The sequence below is a fragment of the Ascaphus truei genome, chromosome 1 (genome assembly GCF_040206685.1).
Source record: "Ascaphus truei isolate aAscTru1 chromosome 1, aAscTru1.hap1, whole genome shotgun sequence".
Taxonomy (NCBI): domain Eukaryota; kingdom Metazoa; phylum Chordata; class Amphibia; order Anura; family Ascaphidae; genus Ascaphus; species Ascaphus truei.
The window spans coordinates 94,296,607-94,311,987 of record NC_134483.1 but is presented as its reverse complement, the minus strand read 5'-3'; the positions used below and the strand labels follow the sequence as shown (position 1 = coordinate 94,311,987).

The 15,381-nt window shown below is 42.8% G+C and overlaps 1 protein-coding gene across 1 annotated transcript in view; it reads left to right on the top strand.

The window, feature by feature from the left end:
* NAIP (NLR family apoptosis inhibitory protein) overlaps positions 1-15,381 on the top strand; it is an 81,936-nt gene that overhangs the window by 34,682 nt on the left and 31,873 nt on the right. The window contains 2 exon segments of the mRNA XM_075592023.1: positions 8,790-10,886; positions 12,708-12,878. Coding sequence (XP_075448138.1) covers positions 8,790-10,886; positions 12,708-12,878 — 2,268 coding nt within the window.

Below are 15,381 nucleotides of genomic sequence, written 5' to 3'. Positions count from 1 at the left end.
GAGGATCCACTGATCCAGCGATGTTGCGTAGCCTCCGCCTCTATTGTGGGTGGGTTCCGCATGGAGTGTACCACCATATAGAATGTCTCTGTAATGCAGCTGGGGGAACTGGTCCCGGATCACCTAAGGCCAGGATATAGCCGCATCCTGGCTTTGTCCCTCACACTGATGCTACAAGGCAGAGTCCCTCTCTCATGGGCCTGTCCCTGCAGCAACCACAAGCTGAGGGGAGTCTTGGCCTCGCTGGGGCCTAAGGGGGATCACTAGCCTAGTGCAGGGTCACTGAAACCCTGCACACGCACACCCTACCCTTGTCCTGTCCCAGCTCCGACTGGCGTGGCTTGCAGCGCGCTAAATGTATCCTTTCTGGAGGAGGGGAATCCTTGCAGTCCTATCTGTCTCACATGATCCCCTTCTTCTCTGCATTATGGGGGCTGTAGTTCCTACAGAGGCCTCTCTAGGTGATCGCCGCCTTGCACGCAGCCTCTCGCACATGCGTGACTTCATCCAAAATAGCGGCGTCCTGCAAAGGCCGCTATGACCGAAGCATTGCAAATGGAATGTACAGTATCTTGTTTACTTGACAAACAAAAATTACAAATGATCTTGCATTTGTGTGTGTTTATGTGCAAACTTTTTTTTCTAAATGTGTCCCTTAAACATGAAATATGTTGGTGCAAACAAATGCAACGTGCATGGCACACACGTGTAAATGGTATGTACTACAAAATCTGTGTGCCAAACAAATAGTTGAACCTGCGTCAAAAATCACCTGCTAAATTTAACTTGCCGTATTGCCTACGAAAGTCTATTTATGTTGTTAACGGAGAACTAGAAGTGCTTAACTTGCTATGTACTGTATGAACGCATTTATTTATTTTTGACACAGCGCAGATGTTTCATTATATACATTAAGAAAATGTTATATTTTCACAGTATGGCTATTATAAAATATATGAAACTAATAATTTATATTTATTAATAATGGTCATAAAATAAATTATACACATAATTATGTTTTTAAATTAAAGCCGTATCAATCATGTACAGTATGCAATTTTTTCTCAAATGCTTGCTAACAGATTGAGTCACATCCTACCTAGACTGATTCACCCATATCAGGTAGGTTTTGTAAAAAACAGACAAGCGGTCGACATCACCAGGTGGATTATTTACCTGATTGAGATAGCGAACTCGAAAAAGATCCCGGTGATGGTGTTAAGTCTGGATGCCGGAAGGCTTTTGATAGGATTGACTGGCCATACCCACGGGCGTGTGGTTTTGGGGGTAGAATATTAAAGACAATCATGACAATGTATTCCAAACCGGCAGCAAAAGTTATCCACTAGGGCTTCCCCTCTGAACTATTTGCAATCAAGAATGGCACTAGACAGAGGTGACCCTGACACCACTATTATTTGCCTTGAGTATGGAACCCCTAGCGACACAGATTCGGTCAAATCTGGACATTTCAGGTATACAAGTAAAGGACTAGACCCATAAGGTGGCGCTCTATGCAGATGATATTTTTCTTACCTTATCTAGACCCCTCACCTCTCTACCCAATTTATTCAGCCTCCTGGACAAATTTAATAGGATCTCAGGTTTTAAAATTAATCAAATGAATTCCGAAGCGTTAAACATATACCTGCCAAAAGAAACGGAGAAACTGATAACCATCAATTTCAATTTTGATTGGCAACCTGAGGCTATTGAATATCTGGGGGTCCATATCACAAACGATTTCAAATCCTTATAGTGGTCAAATTTCCCAACATTAACACAAACTCGAAGGCTGCGGCCACGCTGCCGCTGAGCGCACTCATGCTTGAGAGCGGTGACGACACCAGCTCTCCAAGCATGAGAGCTTGGTTGTCCTTCAATAATTTTAGAGCAGGAGCGGGGGTGTGGCTTTTAAGTGAGGGGGTGAATGGCTAAAGGCTGCTGTGATTGGTTATTGACTGGTGCACTTTCATTGGTTACAGAAAGGTCATGTGACCATTTTCAGCGCTTGGAAATCAAATTTTCATGTCTCGCCAAGCTTTGGAGAGCGTACATGCACGTGCACGAGCATGCAAGCATGTCCGTACTTATTGGGAATCACTGAAGTGATCGCTCCAAGTGGCAAGCGCGCTCAGTAGCAGCGTGGACACAGCCTAAGGGAAGACATTTTAATTTGGTCTACGTACAATATTTCTTTGATTGGGAGAGTCTGGTGTATTAAAATGAACCTGCTCCCCCGTATACTATATCTGTTTCAGACTCTTCCAATACCAATAAGAAATAGGGTCTTGCTCTCGCTTCAGTCTTTAATCTCAAAATGTATATGGAAATACAAAAGACCGAGGGTAAGGGGATCTATTTAAAAAGACCAACATTGGCGGAGGGGCTAGCGGTACCGTGCCTGTTATCCTAGCTTAAGGCGGCCCAATTATGTCAAATTTTACAATGGCACTCAGACCCAAGTCTTAAACGCTGGCTGGCGCTGGAAAGGGAAGTTTGTGCTCTGTTAGAACTGCACAACCTGATTTGGTCCCCAAAACGGAGTCTCCAATCCATCAAAGAGCTGCTGTCCTCAATGACCAACTCACTTGCAATTGGGAGGCTTCCAAATTTAGGTGCGCTCTGACCACAAAAAATTCACTAATGACGCCCCTATATAGTAATCCGGATTTTGCAGAGACTTTTTGATTTGGAAACAAAATGGATTTCTTAGACTTTAAGATCTGGAGGATAGGAACAACATCAAAACCTTTGAGCAAATTAAGTCAGAAAAAGACTTCCCACATACAGATTTTTTTTAGATACCTCCAGATCGGAGCGTTTTATAATAAATTGGCGCTCCGCCCCCCCATTGACAATTTTTGAAAAGCTCTGTATATTAGTGACAGACACAAGTGGATTTATATCTAGGCTGTACAGGGAGGTGGTCTGTTCGGGAGTAACGTACTGTAGAACAGCGGTGCTCAAACGGGGGGGTGCAACCGCTAGGGGGGGCGCAAGACTGCCTGCGGTGGGCGCGGTTTACAGAGGCCACTCGCTTCCTGAAGGCACTTAAATTAAGTGTCGGGGGAGCTGCAGGGCTCTGTAAACCTTTACTTACCTTGGCTCCACACGCGTCGCCATGGCAATGCGGCGACAAATGACGCCGCAAGGTTATGTGATGTCACGTTGCTATGGCAACGTGACGTCATGACGCAGGAGCCAATGCTGGAGCCGAGGTAAATGGGGGTGAGATGGGAGTGAGGTGATGCAGGGAAAAAAGTTTGCACCCCCCTGCTCTAGAAAACTGAAATACATGTCCTAGTGGGAACGAGACCTGGGGGAGACGCTAGAGGAAGAGGAATGGAACGAGATATTTACGTCTGCAGCTAAAAGCTCAATTTATATGATGTTAAGGGAGAACACGTATAATATTAATGAGATTGTACCTCACCCCGCTGAAGTTATCTAAATTTATTCCAGGTTATTCCCCATTGTGTCTGTAACAGGTATTCCCCCCCCCAATCGCAGATATAGTGTGGGGTGCAAGGGAACATACAAGGTTACCATAGGTGTGGTGCATTACCTGTTGGCTCGCAGGAGGGCTGAGCTTCCGCCACGGGGAACCTGGGGCAATTATACTAGGGGTACTCACTTACAACGATGCAGCGCCTCCACCTGCGATGGCTCCCGCCAGAGGGGGAGTGGTTCCTCGCAGGACAATCACTAATAATCACATACACAGTGGGGTATAATAACTAATGGCTTTACTAACATGCATAACAACTCATCACATTCATAATGACCTGTGTCCCTCTCACGAGGAGACACTTACTGCGACGTCTCGCAGGACGCTCCCCAACACTAGGTGATCCCACCCAGTGTCCCGAGAATCCCACCCAATGTCCCGCACTCTTGGAGAGAACGTGGGTGACTGCGCAGTCACAGTTACACTAAGGGGCCCGTTGGTGCACTTATGACTGTATGGTACCTGCCGAGCACTCCGGTACTCGGATCAGCAACTGGCTTCGCAAAGGGTCAGACGTGTGATGAATCCGTCTGATCCTCCAACCGAACTCCTTTGTACGCAGAACACCAGGGCGGTCTCCCTCTGGAATAGTCTCTGCGGACCCCAACGTGGGTCCGAACCGCTTTACAGGAATCGCAGCGTCCGCTGAGTCCCTAACTAACACTTGGTACTAACGTGACAGGAACCCTAACCTAGGGCCTGTCCCTGTGGTACCGCAACCTAAAGTGGCTTTGGGGAAAACTCCTAGAGGTCTAACAGGGGTTAATAACCTGCCCCACTCCCCTAACTCTTCCCAGCCTTGACTGTACTTACTAAGACCTAACGAGTCCCAGCGCCTACAGCAGCAAGCTGTAGCTCACTGGATGCTGCAGCCAACGTGCTGCGCAACAAGGTGCCTGCCTGTCAGACCTCACAGCACTAACAGCCGTGACTCTGACAAGGCAGCACTCTACACTAAGGGCAGCGTCCCTATCTTGGGCCTCCCTAAGCATTTACCCACTAAACTAGTGGGGAGTTGGGGCCTACCTGGGGTGTAGGTACCTATATGGGGCAGGAGCTGCACTCGCTCCCCGCACCCTTCCTTCCCTCACAGCTCCCTGACTCCAACTCTGTAACCTTTCTTTCCCAGCTACCACTAATGTAAGTGGCAGGGTCCCTAACCTGAGGGCTGTCCCTGGCAACACTCACCTTACTGGGGAGCTGAGCTATCTCAGGCCCTGGGGGTGCTGGGCTAGTACAGGGAGTCCCTGACTCCTGTACCCTACCTCCTTCCCTGGGCTGCTCCGGTCTCTGACTGACTAGCGTGCTCCAACTGACAAAAATCCTGTCTGCACACAACATTGTTGCAACTCTGCAGCATGAGAATCTGCCAGCTCTATTGGCTTCAATGCTGCCTGTGACAAGGGTGAAAGTGCAGTCCCCAGAGGCTGCTGGGAATTGTAGTCCTTGGCAAAGCTCTTTTCTATGGGGACCGCGTGCGCGATCTTTACTGCGCATGGGCGAAGCTCGCGCCAAAACCAAGAGGGCGGTGCCCGCCGGGAGAAGTCGCCGTCCCCTTCCCCCACTGCCACAGGGGTAAGGCAGGGGGGCAAAAGGAAGATCAGGGGAACCGGGGGTGACCTCCTTACATGTCCAAAGCAATGTGAGGCGGATCTCTTACATATGCTGTGGTCCTGCATACTGTTTGAAATGTTTTAAAATGTAATAAAAGTTATGTAAGATTTCTGTTAACAGTATGAACAGCAGACCAAGCCTTACAAAGGTTTAGATTGATGGTATTGAATACAGCCCCCAACCCCCCCCAAAAAAAACATAATTCATTAAATTTGGGGGTACCTACCCGGGACAAATTACACATGCCAAGTCTGAGAAAACGGCAATATGCCACCGGATTGAGAAATAAATAGGTGGTGATTTTAAAAATGTAGAAATTGATTAAATATGAAAACAATGCATCACATAATGTTTTCTTAAAATCCCACAATTATTCAGCAACCCTTCTCAAGAATTCCCCCCCCCCCCCCCCCTTTGGCTTTCTAAGTCCGATTGGCAGTGATGGCTTTCTACACTAGTTCTCAATGCGCATGCGTGTGGAACCAAGAAATCGAATAGAAAACCATAATATCAAATAATATCAAATAATTATTTTGGTAAGTCCAGTGTCCCATTATTTGCTAAGGCACTATACAGTACACCCCATTAACCAGGAAGTGGAATAAAAGCATGAAACATCTTGGTATGAAATTTTATTACAAATACATTTTATTATTATTTATTATAAAATACATTTTATTACAAATTGCAAATCATGAAGCTGGTAATACTGACTGGATAAAAGTAAAAAAGGCAACATTTTGAAAAAGTGATATGCGTCAAGTCACGCTCTAGTGCGCATGTGTATAAGCATTGACGGGCTATGGCAGGCCTACACTATAATGTAGTGTCATTGGGAATTAAAGTTACTACTGTATAGTACATTATATTTACCTTCCTTATAAACCTTGCCAACCGGGTGGAGATGACCCGATCTCAGAGGTGTATTGTGCGTACAAGCTGGGGTCACTCATGTAGTCTGCATTAAAGTTGACCGCTACCTGGCCCTGTCTGCTGGTAATCAGGCGGGGCCAAGTAGCAAGGATTGAGGTTCACCCGGTTTTCAGTGACGGTCGGCCCATTATTGCTATCGTATTGGTAAGCCGCTGGTGGAACATTGCAGTTTCGGGAAGTACAAGTCTTAAATGCATTAAACCTGACTTGTCTCCTTTTGAAGTTGCCATGATCAAACATACTGGCTAAATCTGGGGGCACTGACCAATAACCTGTGGTACTTCCCGGAGGAGGAGCTGAGCGAAAAAAGCAATCATTCATACAGTTGTTCAAGTTTGCTGTATCGAATTCTTCCACCCACATTGATTTGGTGAACATTTGAAGAAATCATATTTGTTAATGATGGAGCCATATATCTCTGCTAAAGTCGTCTTCTTATCTGTTCCAGCATTAATTACAGAAAAAAATAAATATGCGTAACTGCACTCCGGTCTAGTATAAGGACTTGACATGATGATCAGTGTATATCCATTCAGCAATTGCGCAAGCATAGCAATGTAGAATAATGACATTCTGTTTCGAGATTTTAATTATGAAACGCCTACATTTGATAATGTCTCCAGTGACTAAGATCAATTTACAACGAATCACTGTAGTGGACACTCTTTTTATCTGGTTTTTAAACACCTGCACATTGACTACCTACTTTCCACTGTATAGTCTACAGTATGCAAAGGGATTCACTTTTGCTATCTGGCGGATACGCGCAGAACTGCACCCAAACAAATCAGAATCCCGGTAATCAAGGAAATCAACAACGGTAAACAGAGGTGTGATTGGCAGCCTTCACGGAAGATTAATGAAGATTAATGAGATAATACAGCAGACTTTACTAAAACTGCTCTGAGAAATGATTGGATAACGGCCACTGCATCTGTACTTGCCCCAACCTGAGTACCTGCCTCAATCTGATTATATGTCTCCATCTGGCTACCTGTCCCAATATCATTATCAGCAAGGACTAAACAACTCTGCCAAAGAAATTACCCTGCATCCCAATTACATGATCGACTCGAGTTTCTACGCACAATGGGTCACTGCTACCCATTTGGCAAGGTTTATAATCAAGGTAAATATACTGTAACTGTCAATCCCAATAGCACGCATACTGTATGCGTGCTATAGCCCGTAGATGCATTAACACATGCACACCTTAGTGTGCATTCACGCATGCACACACATTTACACTTTCACGCATGCGTACTGTACTTAAAGCAATTCATTATTGTTTATTCATACTATAGTGTACAGTACAGTAAATTATCTCAAAATTATTTTACAGAAATGAAAGGGTCAAATCGACAGCTTAAATGGAAGTCTAAAACCATGACTACGAGGACACTTTTATACTACTGTATATCATACTATATTTGTTACTTTCATTTTTTTACTTTTATACTACCAGCTTTTGTAATAATAATAAATAGTGGAGAATCGTTTTGGGCACATAGATAAATCATATACTGGATAACTAACATGAAGGGGAAATTCTGGCATTGCAAACAACACTGAAATTCCATGTTCAGCCCTCTGTCACACTGCGAGCAAATGCGCGCAAACATTGAATGCGCGCGGTTTTGGGGAGGAGCCCATGAGGGCACAGCGACTGACCATAGCCCTACATCGGTATTTTCTATCAATGGTGTTTCAAATGGGATGAGAGGTGGCCCTTGAATTTCAAAGGTTCCCCGGAGACAGGGGCTTTGTTTGCTTGCGGAACAGGAGTAAAAGTGGAAGAAGCATGCAGAGGTGATCAGAATAAAGGGCTGTAAGGTAGAAAAAACTACACTGTGTTTTACTTCCTTTTAGTGATTACAAAATTGAATGTAAAGTAACTTGTACAAATAGACTTGTGCAGTTAAAAGCAGAAACACTGCAACATGTCATTACTACATTTTTTTATTTACTAAAGCATGCACATATCACATAGTGGGGAGCATGTGGGCAGATGTTAGAAAACGAGTGTTGAGGCGGAGTACATAGGAACTGTCTCTGTGTACGAGTTTCATATTCTAATTCAATTACTGGTGACCAGATCATTAATTCTATATTAGAACCAAAGTATTCGAAAACTGCAAATTGTTTTTTTTTTCTTGCAGACATTTCCTCACTATGGTAACAGCGGCTGTGAGGAAGTTGACTCTAAGCTCACAATGGTTTTTTTTTTTTTTTTTTACTAAAGTCACCAAACTGTAAATCTGTGGCCAAACCAGTGCAACAGACTGGCCCCAGGTGTATCAAAGGAAAAACTAGAGTTGCTTTCTGTGGGATCCCTTTTCTTTGATAAATTCTCTACTGCGTTGTACTTTGTACAGGGGTTGCCCCAGTTTTGGAGCTAGGAGACTCGTAAATAACCCACAATGTCTCATCAGGTCTGAAATGAATAGCTCCGACTACATTGTTGTCTATTGCAATAAACCAATGATTTATCAAAGTCTCGTAGCTGCAATACTAGAGCAACAACACTACACCAGAATTATCAAAGAAAAGGGCCCCATCAAAAACAATATAATTGCATGTTTTGCTTTGATAACATTGGTGTCGTTATTTTGCTCCAGCTTTGTCCCAGATTTTGCAGCTGGGAGACTTTGATACACACCGCCCAGTATCTTCTATCCCAAACCACAGGGGGCACTGATATTTTAACATATGGTACATTTTGTGTTTTCAGGCTTGGACTTTCCTAATAAATGTTGGATTAATGAGGCAACCAAACTAAAAAGGCAGCTGGTGGATGTGTACAACGATTCAAACTTCAGTAAATTATTATCGTTTTGTGAATCCTCCCACGTTTTCATCGATCTGAAATCCCTTTATGCAGATATATGTGTTGTTTCTAAGGACACCAGAAATCAGCCCCTGCAGCGGCACACATTACCTGATATTCTGTCTGACCTGAGGGACATCACCATGATAGAAGGTGAAGCCGGCAGTGGGAAAACAGCTCTGCTCAGGAAGATCGCGATTCTTTGGGCCTCAGGGTGCTGCCCCATACTAAGCAGGTTCAGCCTTGTGTTTTATATCTCAGTTTCCTCCATTGAAAGCCAACAAACTATGGCTGACATAATCTGCAAACAGCTGATTGGCCCTACAACATCTCTCACTAATGAGACTCTGATGGACATAATGAAAAAATTAAAGAGCCAAGTCTTGTTCCTCCTGGATGACTACGCTGTGATGGACACAGTCTCTGAAGCCATAGAAGAGCTTTTACTAAATAACCACCTGAATAGAGTGAGTCTGGCAGTCACAGTGCGCACTGACAAGGGGAGGAGGCTGCGCCAGTATGCAAGGACCATTCTGAGCCTCCAGGAATTCCCTTTGTACAGCTCAATATATATGTGTAGGCAGCTTTTTTCACATGATTTGCCTCTCTTAGAGGGCTTTGTGGTGGAGTTGATATCCTCTGATACATTTCAAGCTGCATTAAAGACTCCCCTTTTTACATTTGCTCTTTGTGTATTCTGGGTGCAAAATCCAAATGAGAATATAGCCAGCGACATATCCATTTGCAAGGCATACTTGCTGCACAATATGCTAAAACACCCCAAAGAAACAGAGACAGTGAAAGCTCTGGTCTCGTCATGTGGGGAACTTGCCCTGGAAGGTCTCTTCCAGTCACACTTTGACTTCACAGATGAGGATCTCCGTGCAGCTTGTGTCAATAGCGATGATGCTCTCAACTTTGGACTTTTGAGCAAATTCACATCACAGAGGCTCCGCCCAATTTACAAGTTCTTTCACCCCTCATTCCAGGAGTTTCTCGCTGGCAAAAGGATTAGTGATCTCCTGGAATCTGAAGACAAAGCCCAGGAAGAAAAAGGCCTCTCGTACCTCCAGCAAATCAATACCTTTTTAAGAGTTGCTGGACGCTACTTCTATTTCTTGAAGTATTCCTGCATATATTCTTCTAAAACAACTTCACTCATCATTTTCCACCTATTCGCCTTGCTGAATAATAGTGATGCATTTGACTGTCAAGCCGATACAAAACTTCACTTGCAACATCACCCTGATGTAGCATTGAGAGAAGAGATGCTCACTCTACTAAGCAGCAACCAACAGGGTTTTCATATTGTATTTGTGTTCTAAATGTTGCTGGATTTTGCTATTAGAGCCGCACAAGAGGGTAAGTTCATGGCTGCATGTGCTCCTATTATTTTACAGTTTCTCAAAGGAAAAGACATTTCTGTGGATTTGGTATCTTCAAATATGCGCTTGTTAGAGTTTCTCAAAGAATGCCCAGAAGGACTTTCATTGATTAGGAGCCTGCAACTATCTATAACTGGAATTGTGGAGGCTATAAACCTCGAAGTTCTTCAGAAGTGTTTTAGTTCTTATTGGGAAGTTCCTACAGTTGACCAAGACTATTCCATGGCATTCCAGCTAGCTGCGGACACTATAGCGAAATCCGAAGTGAATAACTACAGGTATTATCAGAGAAAAATTGTAGACATTTCCAACTTTGATTTTGACCAAGAACATCATAAAATTGCTGTTCTGAAAGTTGAAGCAACTGGCAGCATGGTAGGGCAGGAAAATGTCATTGGCAATCTGATGGTTTTCTTGCCTCTTACTAATCACATTGAACTCACTCTGAAGAAGATCTCTGGATTTGTTGAAAGTGTCAGGCCTTGCATTGAGCGATACAAGGATTCTTTTGTGAAGTGCAGTTTATGGGATGTGGAGTTAAGCACAGCAGAGCAAGAACTGATTACACAGATGTCGTCACTAGAGAGTCTTACAATAAATGACATGCAGCCTCCAGGTAAAAATGCACTATATCCTCTACTATATCTCAATTAATTTTGAAGAGCGACTTTCCCGGGTTGGGTGGTGACTGGCAGCCTTTATCACAGCCAAACCTGGAAAGTTGTGCCCTGAAATTAATGTTGACACGTCTCCTTTCTCCTCGCCCTAGTAAGTGGGGAAGGACTGTTCCCAAGTGGTTGCGCATGTAACTGGTCTCACTGGCTTTGCTAGGTGCCCAACCAATGTCCAAGTCCTGGCTACTCTTGGTGTGAAACCAACAAAAGACTATATAATCTCCTCCGCACTTGATAATAAACAACAAGTAGTTGTTGGAAAAAAAAAAGATACATTTTAATTAAAGCAAGACAACAATAAAAGCACAACGTTTCAAGAATAACTCGTTCATCAGGTGCCTGATGCAGGGGTTACCCCTGGAACCTTGTGCTTTTATTTTTGTCGTGCTGTAAATAAAATGTATCCTTTTCTTTTAAAAAAAACAACTACTTGTTCTGGGAAATATTTTTGAATGCAGAGTAGATTATATAGTATTTTGGCATGGCATGGAAAGTAGTGGGGGGTCTCTGCCTATCTCTAGACCACAACCTTGGAAGTGATCACAAAATGAAAAAAAGTGTTTCAACTACTGAGTACTGTGTTATTTGACTTTGGTGTGGAACCTGTTAGGAAAAGCATGGGAGGATGTGTTTTGAAGTAAAAAGTATGGGCTTCTCATCCTGCAGTACATTTCTTGGAGCGTTGAACAATAACATTTATCTCAGTTCCAAGAGGTACTGTATATAAGACAACATTATCGAGGTAACTCAAGTGTACCAAAAGTTTGGATATGCAGAGTTAAGGGTCTATGACACATAACCATATTCTTGTTGTACTGTATTCCTAAATCCCAAATTATATCACAGACCCTATTCTGGAATCTTCTGATGGAGGATGTTCCGTAATTTTATTAAGTTGAAACCTATGAATTTCACATGATTTTAAATTGTGGGAAACACAGCTATTCTTGATAAAACACAAAGCAGACAGAGGTTTGGGGGAACCTATAACTTTGCATTTCCGTACTTTCTACACATTTTTAAATCAACCCGTATCACAATCGGTTGGGAGGGTGGTGGGGTCATTTTGAATAATTACCTGGGGACAAAAAGATTGCATACAGTGTGTATGTCTCCAAATTAGAAAACTACTGGAGTATTTCACAGTGAAGAATGTGATCAGGGAGAAAAAGTCAATTGGGACAGCAATGAAGAGGCTAAAGTCTTTATTTGTAGCCACTACAGTCCTGTCTTTCTTGCTTGAGCAAGGCTAACACATTGCACTTGTATCTTTGAACAACTCATGTATTTTCAGCCTGATTGCTAGCCCGAATAGAAATCACCAACCAACAAAACTCATTTTCTGTTTACATTAATACACTTCTGTTTACATTAATATGGCCCTTTATATTAAAGAACTACAGGGTCGCGAATGTCAAAGTTCGTTCAGAAGTTAGTCGAACTTCAGAACATTTTTTTCCGGATATAAGTGAAATTCGAGGCAAAACCCAAGAAAGGCTCATATGCTCAGATTTATTTTATTTTTGTATTGAGTTTGAAGTTCTAACATTTCTTAAAAATTACTGCTTCTTGTGAGTTTTTTCCCATAAATTAAAAAAAAAAAAAAAAAAAAAAAACCACAACAAAGGCAGTTGAATTAACTAGAACACAATTTTTTCTTTTAAACCAAAACATGAAACGCATTGACAGACAAAATACAATTACCTGGTTTGCTTGTTATGTTTTAGTAGTAACTGTCTCTTGTCCGTTTTTTTTTCTTCTAGGCCATATATTTTCACACCTGGACAGATTCAAGCAATTAAAGGAGCTTACATTGAACTTGTCTGGCAATTGGGAAGTGTTTGGAATGTTGCCAGATGGATTTAAAAACCTCCATAGTCTTGAAAAATTAGCAATCAATAAAGTTAATTTGCAGAAAGATTCTTCCCGACTAGGTAAGAATTATTTTTTTGCCCTTGTATTTCAGAATAGGTCTTATTTATTCATTACGCTGATTGTAGAAACAATCCTTTGTAATACATTCAAGTTTTAAATGTATAATGCCTTTAGTTTTAATGCTGCATTGCCTACAATCGGTTCTAATATTAAACTCTGACCCAAATCCAGGTCTCAAGTTTGTTTTGCTCAGATCCTGGTGCAAGGGTCAGGAATAGTAAGAATTGATGATCCAGGGCACAAAACGGATTTTCAAAAAAGAGATTTAAGGTATCAAAATAGCACCAAAATACGACGTTTCGTCCTTCTTAGAGGACTTTTTTTAAGTGACTGGCAAAAAGTCCTCTAAGAAGGACGAAATGTCGTATTTTGGTGCTATTTTGATACATTAAATCTCTTTTTTTTAAATCCGTTTTGTGCCCTGGATCATCAATTCTTACTATTAACCCAGGATCTTCAGGCAGATTTCCATGAAAGCACCGGTTGTTGCAAGTATTTTATTATATAGTATTGGTGTGCAGCTTTGCTATTCATTGTTCTGCAAGTGTCAGGAACCCATCAACTTCAAGGAGAGTTTGAGTGTGAGAAAGGCATACAGCCACATTATGATACCTAAGGGTAAAGGTGTAGCAAAGCTTAGTGTCCTCGGTGCTGCTGCCAAGCGTGGTTACGTGACCGGGCAGTTGCAGCACCAAAGGATTAACACTGCAGGGGCTCCTATTCAGAAGTTTGGACCCCCCCCCCACAGCTCCATCGCGGCAGACATGGTCCCCTGCGCCGCAGACGTTTGCTTGTTTGTCCGTGACTCAGAGGACAGCAAGTCTTGCTGCATCTGTATATGTATCATGGAAGAAGTGGTGCAGTTCTGGGGAAAAACCATTGCAAAAATGAAAAAATCCCATGGCTGCAATTTTTTGTCATGTGTTTGCAGCACTTTTGTGTTGACACATGTCATGGAACAAGAATCATATTTCTGTTTGACCCCCCTTCTGCTTGTCATCTCATTACGTTCAGCTGCATGTAGTTTGCACACACACACACACACACACACACAGTGCCAGTGTGATGTATCAATATGTTGCCCTTTCTGCCTCTGAGCATGTAGCCAGTGAGTTGCTACAGCAACCTCTGAGATTCTTCTCAGAATGGGCTATTCTGCCCTCCCCCCTGTCTTTGCTGACAGTAGTTTGTCCCATCTCACTCCTAGTGTGACCCTTGCTCCTCACTTCCTATTCCACCCTGGAGACAGTGAGTACAGTGAGTACAGCACCCATATCTGTTACACTCCTATGGCAAGGCCATCTCTTTCAACCCGTTTCTAACTACAAATCACTACTACACATCATCCACAAGTACCTGTATTTACTGCTGCTTTTCCAATAAACTGAATTAAATATTATAGGACTTGGAGTGATTTGGAAAGGGAGCTGAGTTAATGCTATCTGGGGCAATTCAAACATCACACGTGACCCTGGCTTCAGAATAACACATATTCCCCAGGGAGAACAAGAGAATGAACAAACCTGATATACCTGGGAAATATGGGAATGTCAATCTTGTTAATATTGTTATTTCCCAGCTATCTCGGGTATGTTCACAGGTATCTCCCCACATGTTGTATATGGATGATTGTTTTGGGAGATACATAAGTCAATGGGTACTTTACTGAAATAGGACTCTTTCTCTCTCACTAAAACTCTCTCTGGCAATCAGCGCTGGCAACACATTTGCGATTTGCGCATTTGCAGCTGGCAAGCGCCCAACATGCATGCGCGCTCTGCACTCGCCAGCCATCATGCTCCGATCATACATGTCCGGCGTGTATGGCGTCTAAAATGTAGGCTAGAAAGTGCGACAGGAGAAAGAAAGAAGGGGAGCATAAAATAGAGAAAGAGAAACCGGGAACAGGAAAGGGGTTAATAGAAAAGAGAACACAAACATCAGCAAATACAGAAGGAAGCAACGAGAGCACTTCCCAGAAAGGGTTAACTGTGTCACTGCAAGGTCAAGAAAACTTTTTGTATTAATATTTAGCCACTTTCCTAATTTGCATAGTATCCCAAACTTTCATTTCCGAAAATGAGTAATTCTGATTGTTGTCCTTAAATGTAATCAAGCTGAAATAAGCATTTGACTGCTAAAATACTGCATGGTTTCTTGAATTTTCTTTTCCTCAGGGCCTCTGAATGGGTGAGTGCCAATCAAGTATCTACTCCACGCGTAGCTCACCCTGCTCCTTTTAGAGGGCTAATAACGTTACGATAAGGAGGAACGTGAGAGGGGGGCCTTGCCTGTACAAACTCCTATTCAGCACATAGAAATTACACACGAAAGGGAGTAGCCAGAGGAAATCAATCGCCAATTCTTAACTCCCAATGGTTACAAACCAACGGAAACATTTATTTAAAAATACTTAGATGTTTGATTTAACACCCGTCACTGCACGTTCAATGTGTTCTTAGCAGGGACTGCACTTCTAAAGAAGATATCACGTGTACACAG